The sequence below is a fragment of the Merops nubicus genome, unplaced genomic scaffold, assembly GCF_000691845.1.
Source record: "Merops nubicus isolate BGI_N331 unplaced genomic scaffold, ASM69184v1 scaffold15183, whole genome shotgun sequence".
NCBI lineage: Eukaryota > Metazoa > Chordata > Aves > Coraciiformes > Meropidae > Merops > Merops nubicus.
Genome location: NW_008597012.1, coordinates 1,002 through 19,872, shown reverse-complemented (window position 1 = coordinate 19,872; position 18,871 = coordinate 1,002). Strand labels below are relative to the sequence as shown.

The 18,871-nt window shown below is 36.6% G+C and overlaps 1 protein-coding gene across 1 annotated transcript in view; it reads left to right on the top strand.

The window, feature by feature from the left end:
- Positions 1-18,402, top strand: part of SRPK2 (SRSF protein kinase 2) — a gene marked incomplete at its 3' end in the record, with an annotated part of 72,258 nt that extends 53,856 nt beyond the window's left edge. The window contains exons 6-12 of the mRNA XM_008936567.1: positions 2,145-2,251; positions 8,015-8,180; positions 10,208-10,233; positions 11,685-11,931; positions 12,886-13,374; positions 18,093-18,193; positions 18,295-18,402. Coding sequence (XP_008934815.1) covers positions 2,145-2,251; positions 8,015-8,180; positions 10,208-10,233; positions 11,685-11,931; positions 12,886-13,374; positions 18,093-18,193; positions 18,295-18,402 — 1,244 coding nt within the window. The remainder of the gene's footprint in view (positions 1-2,144; positions 2,252-8,014; positions 8,181-10,207; positions 10,234-11,684; positions 11,932-12,885; positions 13,375-18,092; positions 18,194-18,294) is intronic.
- Between the last annotated feature and the right edge of the window lie 469 nt (positions 18,403-18,871).

Below are 18,871 nucleotides of genomic sequence, written 5' to 3'. Positions count from 1 at the left end.
AGAGCTTTTTGGACGTACTGATCTGTTAGGATGTTGGTGCTGTAGGAAGATCCTGGGGCTTGCAAGGCTGGTTTCCTAGCAGTTAAAGCACAGCTTTTCCCAAACTCTTTGTTATGGTCACTCTGGCTTACAGTTTGTTTTTCAGGTCAGGATAGTAAGTCAGACAACAGTCACATTTTGCATACCTACTCCAAACACTGAGCCTCCTGTATGTCTTCTCCCCATCTGCCTCCTCAGTATGCCTTCAGTTTGTCCCAGTACTCCCAGCACAATGTTGCACTCTTTTCAGGTAGACTTCGCTTCTCTTTCATGTGGCCTTCCCTCTCTTTCTGCCTCTGCCATTCCTCCTTGCATCTTCCTTCTCAGTGCCTCCCCTTGCCTCTTAGCTGCTCACTTGCCCACACTCCTTTCTCTTGTGGTTACTGGCAAGGATTAGCACTTCTGCAAGCACAAGGAATGGCAGGAATGTGCACTGGAGAGTCTGCAGCAGCAGTCGTCTGAAGGACTGTGGGCGGGTGTCCTAAATTTCATTTCTGAACACTGCAGTGTCTTGCCTTCCTGAAATCTGTGTTGCTGTAGCATCGTAACTTCAGTGCGAGGGCTGAGTCAGTAAGCCCTGCAGAGCTGATGTGCTCCGTGTCTCCTCCTGGGTGCCTGTGTGCTTTGCTAGTGAATTCTCTTCACTGCATGCTTCTGTGGTAAAGTAACCAAGACTGTTTCCTCTTCTGAATGGAACAGAGATTTATAGTATTCTGAGTAGACTTTGTTGATGAGATTGGGAAATGATTATTCACTGTTTGCTCTAACACAAGAATTGAGGAACATAAAGTGAGATAAATGGCAATGATCAAAATGTTACTGGTTCCTCACAACGTGCTTTGACCAGTTGTGAGAACTTTTAGCTTTGATTTAACTCCAGCATAGGGGATGTAGATTTTAAAACTTCAGTTAGTTTTATGCTTATAGGTATGTACTTGAGAAGAATGTAAATGATATGCCAATAGACGAGGTCTCATTTTGACACAAGTTAAGACAGTGACTCTAAGATGATTACCAAGACTCTAATTTATTAAACTTAGAGAAGTTAGGTCAGATTTCTCCCCTAACAATGTAGTTCCCTGTGAACGGTCTCTGAAACAGTCTGATTTAATCCATTCAGATTTTCCTTCAGTATCCATCAATTAATTTTCTGTTGTTTGTGTTATTCTTTGCAAAATCATATTATCATGTAGTTAAGATTTTAACACGCTTTCCGATTTCCAGGGATGTTAAGGTCATGTCTGTGATTAACTCAGTATAATCAAATTACATAATTTCTTGCCAGAATGCTGTGGATAATAAAACTTAAAATTAGCTTGAATATCTTGAATATTGTCTCAGTAGAAGGATAACCCACCCAGGAATATTAAGTGTAGAATCTCTAACTTAAGAAGCCGTTGAACTACAAATCACTGGAAGTTCCTACATGTGTTTTTTCTTAATACTCTTCCCTGATCATCTGCTGTTGACCTCTGTTGGTGGCAAACTAAACTCTGTTGGTGGATCAAATTAAACTTTTTGGCATTGTTTTTTTGCATGTTGCTTCCAAATTTGCATTTTCTTTGTTCTGGAATTCTTTGGTGATTGTCATTAATATCTGTAGTTAAAAACGTAGGTGGTAAGAGATCCATTCTCTTACTACTTTTGTCGTTGTTATCAAATGATTCTTAATTGAGCCTAATCAAGGAGATACTTAGTATGGTTCATTTTCCAAAATTCTGTTGGTGCAGAATTTTGTTGTGAAAACCTTCTCTTAATATAATTTAAAATTTATTAGAAACGAGAGGTAATAGGTCAGATCAGTTTCTACATTTACCTGTTTCATTATTCACTCTGATGCTGTTGTTAATATGTAGAAATAACTGACAGGAATTTGCATAATAAAAATGTTTTATTTTCATTTGTTGTACATTGCGACACTGTTCTTGTATGTGTTTATGTATAATTGAAATGTATACTAAAGCGTATACCACGTTCTGCTCATTTTAGGTGGAACTGTTTTCCCTCTAAACAGAGTGATGATTGCTTTAGCCAGCGTGCAAACTAACATATGTGTTTACCTCATCAACAAGTTTATTCAGAAGTTGTCCTTAATTAAATACCAGATGTCTGTATGGTCTTTGAAGTACTTGGACATCATCTCCTAAAATGGATAATCAAATCCAATTATCAAGGCCTTCCTATCCGTTGTGTAAAAAGTATAATTCGACAGGTAAGATTTGTTCATGTTTTAATTAGGTTTTTCCACCATTGCTAACAGTTGAAGGATAGAATGATATTTCAACTAAACTCTTACTAATGAATGTGTAAGATAATGGAATTTTATTGGTAATCCTAGGACCCGTTTGTAAGAGCATCTTCCTGGATAAGTCTGCATTTCTGCATGCTGGATTATTTTGGAGTTGTTTTGGTTATTTGGGTTTCAGGTGTGTTGGTGGTGTGGGTGGTCTGTGTTTTTTTGGTTTTTTGTTTTTTTAAATCAAGACCTCCTGTTGATAAGGGAGTTGCCTGAACTGCTATGGAAAATGAAAAGTTGAAGCAATGAGTCTTTCTTGTAAATATAAGAATATTTGTATTTAATTGTGGTTTTGATTGACACGTCATGCTTTTTAATAAGATCTTCTGGAAAAGAAAACATCAGAACAGTGGGAAATAATTTATTATTGTAAAACTGAACAAAAATTTTATTTCTGTCTGAAAAATATGTTCTAAAGGAAAAAACTGTTTTTTGACCTGTTGTTGTCTGTAAGTTTTTGTAGAGTCAGAGTGTTAACAAGATGAAACAGTTAAGAACATTTAACTGCGAAAAGTTCTTTAAAAATATGTACTTCTGCTACACTATGAAAATAAAATTGTCAAGAGACGGTCTTTAGGAGAAATAGTGTCTCAGCAAGAAAATATATGTATCTCTGTGGTTTTGTTTATACTGTTAATCTATGTGCAGTTACTACCTACAAATGAAGTATTTTGGCTCTTAGGTAACGTGTATTGCCTTTCATCAGCATTGCCTCTATTTTATTGATAAGGAATCTGTTAAAGTAGGTGCTTTCTTTGTAATTACTAGTGGATGTCGACCAGTGTATAACAACCTATCAGGTCTTCAATCAGAATTAGCTAAAGAACCTGTTTGATGCAGTTGTTAGTATTCAGTTGCAATTTTAGGTCTATGCTTTTCTATACAAGTAGATGTTTCAGATAGTAGAAATAAGGAGCTGTAGTAATGCAGAGCTCCAGCTGAGCTGAGCTGCTGGCTACGGAACTGGAATCTGTCTTTGTATGGTACACACGTATAAATAGCCACTGTTTTCAGTAAACATTTGTCATTTTTTCGTTTGGAATGTTTTCACTTTGATTGCAGCATTGTACTGGAGTTTGGCCAAAACCTGAGAAATTAGGATATATTTTCTTGACACATGATGTTTAGCAGCAAATACAGGTTTAGGAGCTCCCGCCTGCAGTTTACTCTTACCTCAGTTACATTGCCTGTAGAACTGAATGGATCCAAGCTGGAAACAAGCCCTTTTTTGAGGGAAGGGGGGAATTTCTGAACCCAGCTTCACAACATCTTTACCAGCATTCTCCTATAATGTAGAAGAGGAGGACTTTCAGGTGGGATCTTCAGGGACGGTGACCACAAACCAGTGAGAAGTGAGGTCAGCAAGAACAAGGTCCTGAAGGGCAGAATTATGGGGGAGGTTTTCAGTGCTTTCTCTGATGATGACTGGGGGACCTGACTCAAGTGCCATATACAAATGCATACAGCACGGGGAACAAAGGGCAGGAATTAAAAATCTGTACCTGGTCTCGGGGCTGTGACCTCATTGTGAGCACAGTGGTGTGGTGGCATAGCTCAGATGCCTGGAGAGCAGCAGTATCCTGATAAATGCACTTCAGAAAAGATGTCCAGGGAAAAGGAGTTGAGTTTAAATGTTTGAACTATTTCTGTAGAATGGGTCAGGGTCAGAGAGGAGACCAACAAGGGTGACAGAATGTCATGCATCTTCTTCGGGCTGCCAGTTTCCAAAGTAGATGAAAAGCACCTTATTTAGACAACTTGAATAAGCAAGTTATGGGGGACTTCTAACTACCTAGATATCTGCTTTGATGGGGCACATGCAGTTAAAATTTATGGAGTGTACTGAGGACAGTTTCTTAGCATGGGGTGAGCTGTGTCTCAGCAAGGAGACAAGTTGGAGATGGACCTTGCTGGACTGGCTACAAATAAGGAAGAGCTAGTTGAAAATGTGAAGATTGATGGCAGGCTGGGCACAAGGCGTCCTGGTAAGACAAGTTGAATGTGTGTCAGTGTTGGGTTCCTGTTGTGATGAAACCTAACCATGTAGTAGTCCACAGTAGAAAGAGTATAGGTGGCTTCCAGGTACCAGGTGTTTGCTTACTAAAGTGAGTCCAGTTAAAGGCAACAAAGAGGATGAGTGAGTTGAGCACAGGGTGTATAAGAGGTCTTGGGAGAACTCGTTTGTTCTGTTTCGAGAAGAAAAGACTATTAGAGGGGGAAATGTGATCTTTTCAGCACAGACAGAAAATGGAGCCAAACTTCTCGTCTCTATACACAGAGATGGAATGAGAAGCAATGTGTATGGGTTACAGAAAGAGAAATTCAGGTTGCATGTTAGGAAGAGGTTCTATGCAGTGAGTGTGGAGGCACTGGAACAGATTGTGTACAGCGTTCCTGTGGGGTTGCATGGAGTTGCACAGTCCGTGTTTCAGGAGCTAGAAATGCACTGGATAACATCTCTGAGCAGTCTGATTTTGAGGTTAGATGCAGCTTTGAAGCTGGTGTAACTTAGATGGGAATGGTTTGAGTCATACAATCTTCCAACCTAAACCACTCTTCAAATGTAAGCAATGGTAAAAATTCCAAGTAATTTCAGCACTTAAAAGAGAACGGGTTAGTCCTGAAGGGTTAAAAAGTTTTAACTTTTATGGGATTTTAACTGTTTGGACTAGTGAGAGTGGCATTGACTGGTTGTTCATTGCGTTAAAGATAATACAGATCCTTATTCTTTCTTCTCAGGCAAAACTTATGCTACATGTGTTGTAAAACCTTAATTAGGAAACTTGAATAGGAAACAATTCAATTATTTTGCTGGTGTCACTCTACAGCAAACCATTTTGTTTCAGGAAGTACTATAATTCCATTCTACAACTGAAAGGAAATTTTTTTTATACTATGATTTGAAAAATATTTTTTCAATTTTTGAATTTGGTTTATTTCAAAATGCAGCTGAGAGTTGAGTTTCTTAATAAGAAATTTCATTTTGATTTCAAGCTTTTTTTTTTGCCCTCTGCAGTAGAGTTACATGAAATGTCATGCAAGAGAAGACCTTGCAAAATTGAAAAAACAGCTAGTTGCTGTAGTTCCTTTTTTGCAGTGGGGTTGATTAGAAGTGCCTATTTAATTCTGGAATCCTTACTTCAGGTTGTAAAAGGTATTATAGCATCAGTCACTTTTGAGAGGATCATGTTCTGAAACTGATGCTGATGCATCATGTATTTGATTAAAATTTTCACTTTCACTTTGATCTACAATATAGTAAATAATCTGTTTAATGGGTCAATGTGATATGGGTCCTTGAATGAAAAAGAAAAATAAATTAATATTAATTAGGAACAGCAAATTATTAGTTTCTTTATGTGAAACCAGCCATGTGACCGTTATAGAGGAAAAAAAATACAACCTTCTAATTTATGTTTTTGATCATAGTAACAGAATCTGTAATTTTTCAGTCACAATATATTATCCGTTTAACTTTTTTTTTCTATTTTCAGTGGACAAATAATAATAATAATGAAAAAAACCTAAAGTGTTTTCTGGGTTCTCCATCATCTCAAAGCACAGTGCAAAGCATGACCACGTTGTACACGTTTCCTTACTGGTTTAGCATTACAACGTGCTTCCAGTTTTTAGGATGGAGCAGTCTGATCCACATTTTAAGACAGCTAAGAATATTCTTTCTAATTATAAAATTCTAGCAGAATGGTCCTTATGGTAAGTCATGGAACAGTTTTGGATTCTAAAAAATATTCTGTTGGGGTTTTTTAATTTTTTTTTTTTTTTCCCAAAAAAATAACTTCATCCAAATTAAAGACAAAGCTGTCACCCTGACATTGTTACTTTTAAGGAGGAAAGGTTGTCTTTTTAAAATGGGAGATCTCAAATCTGGTTTCACATAAATTCCACTTCGCCACATTGCAGTGAAGCAGATATTGGTTTCTTCTGAATGTTTATGGCTTTCAGTGTACTCTGGAATTGTTTTTCTTGGCCTCAGAATTACAGACAATCATTGGTAATCTATAAAATGGTCTGTAGCATAGTGGGGGAGGGAAGAAACTATTATAATCCATGTTTATGTTGCAATTGCTGTTAATGCCTCTTCTAAAATTTGGAGTCGCTTAACCACTACCTTCCCAGTATAAATGAATCTTTCTTTAACATTACTTTCTTTGAGGCATACTGTGTGTTCTTTCATTTGCTTTGGCAAGCAATCAAGCATATTTTGGGTTTGCAGGAAAAAAATCCAAATTGTCAAGAATGGAGCAGATTTTAGGTGTACCGTTGGCACTGATGCCAAGTCCTGCTCAAGTGAACATACAGTTTTTATATAGACATATAAAGAAAACTTTTCAGGGTCGTTGCTTGTTCTGGTCTGGTTCCAGAACTGGAGAAAGCAGAGCCATGCACTGGAGTTGTTTCCAGGGTACATTAGTCTGAGTGTAAATATCATATGCTCACTGCTGCTCTTCTTCTCTTGAGCTGCCTTGTGTGCTGGATGGATGTACCAGTTCTGGTGCTAGCTCAGGAAAGGGTGGTAGACTAATGTCATTGTTTTCTGCTACTGGTATTTCGAACCAGCATGTTTAGCTTTTAAAGTTCACCCTAGCTAGTTATGTCTTGAAGGATCCCGAGGGCAAAGAGTTTGCTAATTTATTTGTAAAATACATAGAATGGCAAGATGTTGTCACTGGAGCTCATGAGTCTGAAGGTCTGTTTCCTGCTGTAGAACATTCTCTAAAAATCGAGAGAAATCTTGTAAGTGGAGTTAGCTAGGTGCTAGGTTTCTGCTTTTTTTCCTTTATTGCTAATATTTTTCTTCAATATTTCTGTAGATTATCATAACAGTAGCCCAATTTCTATGTTATTCTGTAAGTAATAATTGTAATAATTGACTTCCACAGTTTGTAATTCCCTCATCTTACCTGAAATATTTGTAAAATCACACTAACTATTGTATTTCCGTTCTAGTCAGAATTTGAGAAATTTTTTCATTGTGTAAAAACAATGTTTTAATTTTTGTCCCAGAATGCATTTTTAAGACTTTGGATATGCAGATTTGATATGAGCTAACAGAATTTAGCCTGCAGAAAGTATGAAAGACTAGTGGAAAAATACATGTGACAAATACAGGTATACAATTCTTTATGTGATGCCTTGGTCACAATGAAAGCTGAGTTACCATTGGCATTCTAAGTAAAACTATAGTTATCAGTTCATCCCAACAACACATTTCCCTTTTTACCTTATTTTTTTTGATACTCAGTTGTGAGATCATTATTCACAAACGGGACTTCAGCTGCAGCCTGTAGTACTTGCAGTGCTTTTTTTTGCATAACTATCTTTTAAGCAGTGAACCAATGAGGATCAACCTTTCTGACTGAGCAGTCAAATTCGTTTTTCAATGGAAGATGTATCAAGTGTTTTTATCCATATGCAGATCAACTAAAGAGCACTTGGGAAAAGGGAGTCTGAGAGCAGGCTGCTGTCATTGAGACGATTCATCCAGCTAGTGCCTTATTCATGAAAGTCTCAGTAACTGGCGTTATGACCTAAATTATCCCGTCAGGCCACATACGGACTGCAGGCAATCAGCTGAACATTTCTGTACTACTAATATATACATTTAGCTTGGCCTGGGTAATTAAAATAAATTTTAAAAAAAAATCATTTTGTAATTAGGTACTTCAAGGTCTAGATTATCTACACAGCAAGTGCAAGATCATTCATACGGATATAAAGCCAGAGAACATTTTGATGTGTGTGGATGACGCCTACGTGCGTAGGATGGCTGCTGAGGCTACTGAGTGGCAGAAGGCTGGTGCTCCTCCTCCCTCTGGCTCAGCAGGTATGATAGTAAAGTTCCATCAGTATGTTAATGCTAACAATGTTTTGTTTAATGAAAATTAACATTTTAAATAATCATACGTGAAAAGTGGATGTCTAGTTAATTCTAATTAATGCTCTGGAAGCTACCAGGGAAATGCTTTTTTATCAGTTTTGCATGTTCAAGTTTTTGGGGTCCACAGATGCAGAAAAAGATTTATTGGTATGAACTTATTCCCCTCCTACCACACAAGCTTTAATGGTTGGGTTCTAGCTGCACTGGATCCTTGCATCTTTAATATTAGCAATAATTAATAATGTTACCTAAATTGTGTGTGCACTTCCGTTACAAGTTCATCAGCATCCTTGTGAAATTATCTGCATTTTTGTCAGTTATAACTTAATCTCAGAGTGCAGTGAAAAGTCTTAGAATTCAGTTTTTCACCCTTAAAAATGGAATTATTGTACCTAACTGAATTTATGATAAGCCCTTCTTGCTAGCACTGTATATGAGATGTTTTATGTTAAACTTACTGAGAGTTTAGACAGGAACTATACACTTCGTTTAGCTAGGAGGAACCAAGGTAAAAAAGTTCACAGCAATCAATAAAGGCAAGCACGGAGGAGGTGTTGAATTCCTAGTGATCTTCAGTACCATGGTTGCTTTTTATTTGCCAGCTGAGTATATCAGCTACAGGCAGTGGAGAAATAACATTTAAATAGCTTTGTAATATTGTCAGAAAATATATCACAGATTAAAATCTCAAGTATAATAAAAATACTTTCTATATCAGGAAAAAATACTGTCTTCAAAATGTATGAATATTTCACAGCATTCTATATGTTAAGACGCAAAATCTTACAAATCATGAATATACTGTTTTACATGATGTGTAGTCACATAGCTAAAGACTGTATATTATTTGTGTGGGAAGTAACTTGATTTTGTTCATGTAGCCTTTATATTACTTCCTGACATTAAAATAAATACTATTTTGATGTATATATTGATGGAGTTCTTATCACACTTTGTTCTTAGCAAATTTTAGTTAAATCTATGGCTTTCCACACAGGAGCTAAAGATGTTTTTTCCTTATTGCATTTCAAGAACAAGTTCTGCATAATTTCCTTTTTTAGACCAGTGATAGTACTCAAGTTTAAGAATCTTTAGAAAACCTTGCCCTTTCAGGGACATACAAGCAGCTTTTTCCTGAACTTAGCAGCAGGAACTGAACCTGTAAAAGAACTCTGAAGTCCCAACTCTCTCCATTTTTTATTTTGCATTTGTTAATTGCCATATGCCTGTGTGTCTGAAGAAGTTAGTGAGAGGTTCTACTCCCCCGTTCAGTTCCACTTTGCTTCTGTCTCCCATATTTGGTTATTTCTATTGGCTTTGATTATGTGGGAGGAGGGGGGATGGCTTGTGTTGCTGTTATGTGCATTGTCACAGTTAATATTGTAATCTCATCAGATCTGGTCCCCCCTGTAGTACCCTTCTGAGAGATGCTCAGATGGGCTTTCTGTGGTGGTGTGCTTTTTGCTGTAGGGACTTCTTCATGCCTCCAGTCCTGGCAATCAAAGTACCTTGTTTCGGAACAAAGGAAACATGAATATTTGACTTTTCTGTTGAGTGCAACATGGGAGTCATCTTTGCTGATATTTCCTGAACTATTTAAAATCTTTCTGTACTTGCTCAGTCAGCTGACTACGTATGTTTAATCTGTGACAACACTGCAATCATTTAATCTTTTCTGTCCCCTCTTTACTGATTCAGACTTTTCTTTCTGACTTTCATTAACACTCTACCAACTGCAACAGAATGAACAGAAATTGATGCTAGCTTCTTCTAATTCCAGATATGCTAACGGATATATCAAATAATTCTAGGCAGTGGGTACTTGTTTAGAGTAAAAAAATCTGGCATACAAAAAAAAAAAACAACTCTGCTTTATATTTAGTTAATATTTTTACATGATTTCTATTACCTTCTGCTTTTATAGAGTTGTTTTTCTAAAACTATGTCTTTAAAATTTTTTTTTTTCTTTTTAGTGAGTACAGCTCCACAACAAAAGCCTGTAAGTATTGTTATATAATTCAAATTAACTTTCTAATTTTCTGTGTTTCTGTAGGTGTTAGTAGCTATTAGACTCTTGGTAGTCTCCACTGTTTTTAAAAGATCCTTTGAATAAAGTTTTTATCTTTCAAAGAACACTTTCCTTCTAATGTCTTTGGCCTTACTAGTTTTAAGCACAGCATTCCTCTGGTGGAAGCTCATAGGCTGAGAGTTCTGTAGCGAGGTCAGAGGAAGTTAAGTGTTTCCACCTGCATCTCTTGAGGAGCAACCCATTCTGTTCCAATCCTGACAAAAATGGGTGCATGCACGAAATATCAGACATTGCAGACAGCTTAAGGACTTCCAAGGCTTTAATTATCAAAGCCTTAAAGGAGAGGTGTTTTTTATGAGATTTGAAAGATCTTTTTGTCATATACATATAGCAAATAATCACTGATAAATACATCTGCTTAGAAAAACCTACAGTCAAATCCCCTTTCAATGTCTGTGTACAGAATGCCTGTAATTTCAGTGGGCATACCATATGGATGAAAACTAATAGGTTTGTCAAATTAACTGTCTTGTTTTGACTGTCCCATAGCTTCTTTTGAAGATAACAGGATTTACAGAGAAACTTTTGAGAAAATAATATTTCACTTTGTACTTTATTTTTGCATTATAGGACAATTTCTTACCATGAATGAATAAATAGATCCCATTTATCAAATAGTAAAAATGGAAGTCAGACTTCAGTTAAAATGTGTTTCAATCCTAGCTCATATGTGTTAATTTTTCATTTCCTTGTTATTTCACCTGAGTTTTTCAATCCTTACGTTATATAAAATGCTAAACTTTTTGTAATGGCCATCTGTTGTTTGTGATTCATGGTTTGGGTCAGAAGTGAACAATAAAAATGTTTTCCTTTCATGGGGAAACAGCTGAACAGCACAGAGTTTAAGTTTCATTACCATTTTCAATCTCTTTGACTTTCTGATATAATTTTTCTCAGCATGCTCTTGCTGGTTATTACCTGCATTGGACAGAGAAATCATGTATGAAATTTATATGCAAATAACTCGGTGTGATAGCAGATTGTCTTCCACATACAGTATAATCTACTAATCTAGATTGAAGTTTAATATTATTGTTCCTAGTTAAGATGATAAGAATTTCATGGTGGTATTTTAGATACATTTTGCTTTTGTATCTGATAAAGAACCATGTAATGCCAGATATAACTATGTAGAATTTTGATTATTTTTTTTTTCATATAACCCTACATCATTCTTAATTTGAAGTAAAATGGCAAAAGCAATATATTTATTATACTAATTGCTGTCCAGTATTTTAAAATAAAAAATAATCATACTGCAAGTGAATTTGGTGTGAGATGCCTTGAGAATAATTGTTTGGGTTGTTGGTTGTTTTGTTTTTTTCCCCCCCCCCCTTCTGTTTGTATTATTATTATTTCAGGTTGGAAAAATATCCAAAAACAAAAAGAAAAAGCTGAAGAAAAAACAGAAGAGACAAGCTGAGCTGTTAGAAAAACGCCTGCAGGAAATAGAAGAACTAGAGCGAGAAGCTGAAAGGAAAAAAATAGAAGAAAATGTAACCTCGGCTGTACCATCAAATGAGCAGGAAGATGAGTACCACCCAGAGGTGAAACTAAAAACAGCTGATATAGAAGAGGTAGTAGATGAAGAACCTGGAAATGATGATGGTTAGTATTACTTGCTTCTATTGACCCTGAATTTATTATTTCAGAGGGGAAAGTATTTCCAGCATTGTATCTGGAAGAACCTCCAAACAAAATCTCCAAACTGTCCTAGATCATTAAGTTTCATTTTCTCCTGTAGGTAAAATCGTAACTTCAATGTCTAAAAAGGAAAATAAAAATCAAACCTATTACAGAAGTGAAGAAAGATGTCAGTAGCAATCTAGCTAGCAAATCCCACAAAAGAGCATATAGAAGATTCAACAGAACTGTCAGTTGTCATACCAGATTAAGAGACCTATCTGAGTATCTTGGTGAGGTAGAAGAAAAATAAGATGAATTTGTACTCTGTAACATTAATGTAGTTAGTCATCATTGCTTCCCCCCTTTTTTGTTACAGTGTAATTATTGTAATGATCTATAAGGTAATAATAATTGCAGCTTCTTCACTAATATTTTTTGGATGTCCTGTTAAACTTCTTGTTTAGTCCCTGTGATTTGGAGTATAATTATGGTCCAGCTCCATTCTGACTTCCCTGGTTTTCTTGTTAACTTTCTGCAATTCTGATAAAAATGTAACTATTGAAACAGTCTTTCAAATTGGTTCAGCTGTTACTGGGAATTTTCCTACTTCTATGATGACTCCCTGTTTGTTTGACACAGATGTAGTTTGTGAAGCTTGCTTTGAAGGCCTCATATATCTTCGCTTCATGAGATTCTTCTCTTCTGAATTGTTTCCTCCTGAATCAGTTCCCATTGTCTTATTTTTTCCAGGAATCTTATTAGTTCTTTCCTCCACCTTTAATTTAGATTTTAAGGTCTCTGCATACTTCATTGATATTCAGTGTTTCCTTTTATCAGAAGTCAAGAGGTTACCTAAAAGTTAAAAATTATTAATTTCTTATTTCAAAATGGTATATTGATGTATGATCTAATGTATTGCTCATCAAAATATTTCAGGTGAAGCAGAAGATCAGGATGAAAAAGAAGACACTGAAAAAGAAAACACTGAAAAAGATGATGATGTTGAGCAGGAACTTGTCAACACTGACCCTACAGATCCTAAGTGGATAGAATCCCCCAAAACCAATGGCCATATTGTGAATGGCCCATTCCTATTGGAACAGCAGATTGAAGATGAAGACGATGAAGAGGAAGAATGTCCAAATCCAGAGGAGTATAATCTTGATGAGCCAAATGCAAAAAGTGATTACTCTTATAGCAGCTCCTATGAACAGTTTAATGGTGAATTGCCAAATGGACGTCATAAAATTCCAGAGTCACAGTTCTCTGAATTTTCAGCTTCAGTGTTCTCTGGGGCTCTAGAATCTGTAGCTTGTGGTTCTGCTGTTTCTGAAGGATCAACTGTAACTGAAAGAGAGGAGAGCAGCCCATCTCACGACAGGAGCAGAACAGTTTCAGCTTCAAGCACTGGAGATTTGCCAAAAAGTAAGTAGTGGCATATAACATGCTTAAAGTCTCTGGGAGCTGTAGGTGATATCTTATGTAGAATGTGTAGTGGGCTTAAACCATATGTATATGTTTTATCAGTGTTCAGTGACACTTATATGCAGATTTTGCTTTTTATTGTTTGGGGGTTATTTTGGTGAAAATTCAGTACCAAACCTTACGGGTAGGTTGTCACACACTTCTTTCAGTAACACAAAAGGACTTTTCAGTGACAGACAAAAGCAGTCTATCAGACCACTTCCCTGAGTTTGATTATGGAGTTTGCTCCGCGGCAAGTGGTACTGACTTGTCAAACCCACAGGTGAAGTGTTTTAAATGTGTTCAGTTCCTGGGCTGGTGCCAGACCTGCTGATGTCCCAGCCTGCTTTGTACTTGAGTCTGAAGAGCATCCACTGAAAGATGGTGCCCGTGTGCCAGCCTCTGCAGTCAGAGCAATCTGTGCACACTGCCCCCAGCTGCTCCTTTCCTGGGCACTCCCCAAGCTTGGGGAGGGAGGTGGCATATGGGGGTCAGAAGAACCATAGCTAGGCTTAGGCTATAGCTGCAACCCACTACTGGGAACCCTTTTTTCATTGCTGGCTGATTTCATCTACACTGAACATTTTGCTTATTGAATCATACATGTGAATGCAAAACCTCAATTATGATTATTTAAAATTTAGTTATCTTAGAAGACTTCTGGCAAAAAGGCAGGCCAGATACCTAGAAATGAAGAGGAAGCTGTTAAGTTAGTTTAAAAAGTCCAACCCAGTTTCAAGAAAAATGAAAATGTATTTGTTTTGAATGGCTTTTAAAAATGGAAGGGGGGAAAAAAAGCCACTTAAGATTTGAGGTGATGTAAGACATTTGTCAGGTAGCATGGGTGTGCTCAGTTCTACAGAAAGAGAAGAGCATAAAAAAACAGAGGCAAGTAAGTGGACAGTGGTTATGTTAAGAAAAAATGGTAGTAGTCTCAATAAAGTCACTAGCTTACCTAAGCTTTAAGTGAATTGTATGATTTTTCTTACATTCAAATATGGGAGTTTGATATGTGCAGCTTGGAACACCATGCAAAAACATTCCCAATTAAATTCTCCAATCTACCATCTTAAATTTTAAGAGGAAAGCAGAACTGTAATTTTTTTTTTTTCCCCCTGGTGTAGAACTTTTTTTTTTAAGGGTGTTAGATAAGTTATTGTAGATGAAATATTCATATTGACAAGTCATTCTGCACAGGAAAGAGAAAGGAAGTTCATAGCTGCAAGTAAGCATTATTCCCATAGTTTTAGGGCAGAAGGTGATCGTGAGATCATGTAACCTTGACTTCCTTTTATAACAAGCAATAACACACCATCTATTAAGCCCAGTAACTTTTATGTTTGCTTTAAATTCTATTTAAAAAACAAACAAACCAACCTGTTCTTGATTTGGAAAAATTAGATTGTAAAAAATCTAGTATGGTTGAATTGTGTTCCACTGGTTAGTACTCCAAATTGCCCCAGAAGAACTCTCACAAGTTTGGATTTGTCTGGTTGCAGCATTTGGCTGTTAGATCTTGCTGTGGCTTTTCTCAGTCATACTAAAAAGTTCTGTAATATGCTGTGTTTTCATTCATTAATAGTTCTTTTCTGTCTCAAACAGTCCCTCTCTTAACCTTTTATTAAAACTCAACAAGACAAAGTCTTTGCTTCTGTATGGCATGTTGCCAGACATCAACTTTTCTGTGTTCAGCATTGTTTTGGACATTTAAGTTCTAGTTACTGGAACTGCTCAGATCCAGATTTTTTGCCTGTAAATCCTGTTTATTGAAGACATGGAGGGTGAAATCTTGGTGTCAATGCAAAGAGATGGATTTTTACAATTCACTTAAATATCTCCAGGGTATTATACATAGGTTTTATAGTGACAATGATTAAATGATAAATATGTGGGTTTCAACCTTAATAGAGAAAATACTGAGAGACTGAATCTGTAAGCGGATAGAAGAAAATGAGATAGCTTAGGGAGAAGGATCACCAAGCCTGCATCAGTGTTGCTCCAGATGAGGTTACTATATTTAAATAGAGATGTATTGAAAAGTACAGCCAAGTAGAAGAAAATTCACACAGTTTATTACAGTCTGACAGGGAAGGTGATCTACAGGTAAGCAAGAAATGTGAAGTAAAATACAGCTGAGTAGAGCTGTATTTCTGCAAAGTGTCAAGATCCAGGCAAATAAGTCTTCCAGTGTATCTCCATACACTTTATAGTCCATAAAACAATGTTGAAGAGTTTCCTAGATGCCTGGTAGCCTTGTCTTTTGTGCTGCTGGTAACATATAGAGTACTGTATAAAAGCAGAAAGCCTCTACTGCTGCTTTCCTGGGGTGATGTGTAAAATCCTCATGCCTCCAGAGAGTAAAGCTGGTTTTGTTGTCATGGGAGCAGCTTGCCTCCATAGCTGGAGGAGCAGACCTAATTTATTCCTGCTCGGTGTTACCTCATCATGATCAATTTACAGACCTTTTGTGCAAAGGAAGAAGAAAAAATAGTAAATTCTATCATTGCTCAGTTCTACAGAAAGAGAAGAGCTGAACATTACTGATATTAATGGCATCAATAACAATGTTTGGTTAAACAGTAATAAAACATTTGAAGGTAGTTAGAAGAAAGATACAAGAGTTGTCAGCTGTTCAATATTTTTAAATGGTGCTACTTTTCCGTATAAATTTAGTGCCCTTTTCTTGAATTGAAGTAGACTTCATTTGTTCCTCTGTCTAGGCATTGTTATATATTATGATGTAACGTGGTCTCATGTTTTTGGGATACTTGCTTCATTCAGTGCACAGACCAGTTTGTGTTTAGCGGATAAGTTTTTAAATTGATAAGCTATTTTAAGTTTTTAATCTTTTTCAAGTTTTCACTTCATGACCAAATGCCCTTAAGATAGATCTGTTAATTTCCTCATAACTTTCCTCCTTATTCCACTGTTTGAATGTTTAATAAGTATACTATCATGCTGAGACTGTGAGAAGAGGAGGTGATACTTCTCAGTTTTACAAAATGAGGAAATGAAGCGAAAATCAGAAGTACTTGCTAATTTTGTGTTCATTTTGAGCTCCTTTGGATGCTTTTTTGAGAGTACTGACTAAAAAGTGCACTTCTTTTCGCTTCACTTTCACTTGTGAATGATCCAGTTCAGAACCATGGGTCTCATTTCATCTCTTGGAAAATGAATTCCTGAGAAAAACACAAAAGTGTAGGCACTGTTACCTTGTTAGGTCTTACTGTTAGAAGGCGGCTGAAGAAAGCTGTTTTCTAATGTCATATTCAGAGGTCCTTCACCAAGGCATGTGGGAAGGATTTATCTAGCACTATCTGGTTTTTTTGTCAGGGCTACTCAATTGAGAAAGGTCTTGTTATTTTGTGAATAATGCATGTGATTGTGTTTAAAAAAAAATAAATCACAGTACTATGCAGCCTGCTCATAAGGGAAGACTTCAATATTAAGCTTACTAGTTTCTGTCTTTTAAGTGCTGAATTGCAACCTTAATCTCTGAGTGAATTTACTTTTATGCCCTATATTTGTGCTGTTTTTTAAATGTGAGTCTTGGACTCCATTCCAGCTTTTTTAGAAGACTGTTTTGTTGAGGTTACTGCCACTTCTGCTTATCCCTGTCTTTTCTTTCCTTCTCTCCCCCTTCTTTTCTGGTTGGCTGGTATTTCAGTGCCCAGATGGCCCATTCGGGCTTGCTGTCCCTGCAGCTGAAGATCTTTATCCAATTTCAGTCACTTGTAACTCACCATTAGACAATCTGTATTATTTTAATTTGTTTTATGCCTGTTATATTTTCCTTTTCCAGTTCTTAAATCAGTTTAACAGATCATCATGTCCTCATTGGTGTCCCAAGTACCTTTTGGGTCTTGCACCTCTTTCTTATCTTACCACCATTTTCCAATTCAGTCTTCATAGGTCTGGGACTAGGAAACTGAGATCAATGCTCTGCTGCTATGTGATCTTTGATAGCTGGTTCTATTCTCCCAAGTCAATCTGCATTCTTTCCAATGCAGTTGAGGAGCTAGCAGGTGGTATGTCAAAACAAAGAAAAACAGCAGTACTTCACTGTAGTTAGTATTTTAGGGTCCTCAGTGTCCCAAGAGCCTCTAAAGACTTCAGGAGTTAATTAAATTTCTGCTTTTTTAGTCTGACTTATACGCAATGCAAATAAGACCTTCAGAGAACTTTGATTCAGCGGTGAATTATCTGTAAAATGGGTGACAGTCCCCTAGACTCTCAAATTAGCCAGGTTTTGCTGAGTCTTTCTTCCTCTTGGGACAGATTTAAAAAAGAAAAGAAAAAGAAAAGGGGGGTGTCAAGCCAAATGTTATTTACCTCAGCTAAGAATGGAAGTGCAGAATTTTTCTCAACCAAACTGTTCCAAGAGTGTATCTTTCATGTGTAGTTCTTGGAGTTTGGTTTTTATAATTTTCTGTCTGAATCTGTTCTCGGCATGGACTGTTTTTTATTAATAATCATTTGGCAGTCAAAGAATGCAAAAATTTGCACTTGACATGTTTAAGGATGTTAAGAAATCAAGGTAAGAAAAGCTATATATGTTGCTTTAAGTTCTCGTAACATTCAGCAAATTATTTTGATGTCTTCAGTGCATTACAAAACTGCTTGGAGATAATGAACAGTATGCTCAAAATACTAACTATTCTGCATTTTGCATGTATCAGCAAAAACTCGTGCTGCTGACTTACTGGTGAATCCACTGGACCCAAGAAATGCAGATAAAATTAGAGTTAAAATTGCTGACCTGGGAAATGCCTGCTGGGTGGTGAGTAGAACTACAGCATCTTAGCTATTTAGCCATCCCTATCTGCAACAGGCCTTTTTACTGTTAATTTTTTTCCATTAATGTGGTTCTTTCTCTTTTAGCATAAACATTTCACAGAAGACATCCAGACAAGACAATACAGATCCATAGAGGTTTTAATAGGAGCAGGTTACAGTACACCTGCTGATATCTGGAGCACAGCATGTATGGTAAGGACAATGCAGTGTGTATTTTACATGAGTAAACCTCCTCAAAACAGTTGTTTGTTTAGTGAGGAAACCTCATGGGGATGTTTCTAACATTTTGACACAAATACGTTATCAGAAATTATGTTGTATTAGATAGCTACTGATGATTTTTGCCCTTCCGTTTCTCCATTGTTCTTAATCAAAAGGAAGTATTTTGGAGAACGGGTTCTAATTTTCTTTGATGCATTGTAAACTCGAAGTCAAAACCATGCAAGTTTGGGGGAAAATACGTGTATGTTTTAAACGACAGAGTCTAAGTGAAATAGTACAACCACATGCTTCCTTCCCATCTTAGAATCTGTGCAACTATTTTCCATTTCTTTGCTATTTTCCATTCCTTTTTCTTGCATAAAGTATCAAAATAGTGAAATACTTCAAATGCTTGCCAAGTGTAGTGAAAACATCAGATTAGGGTTCTAAACTTTGAAAA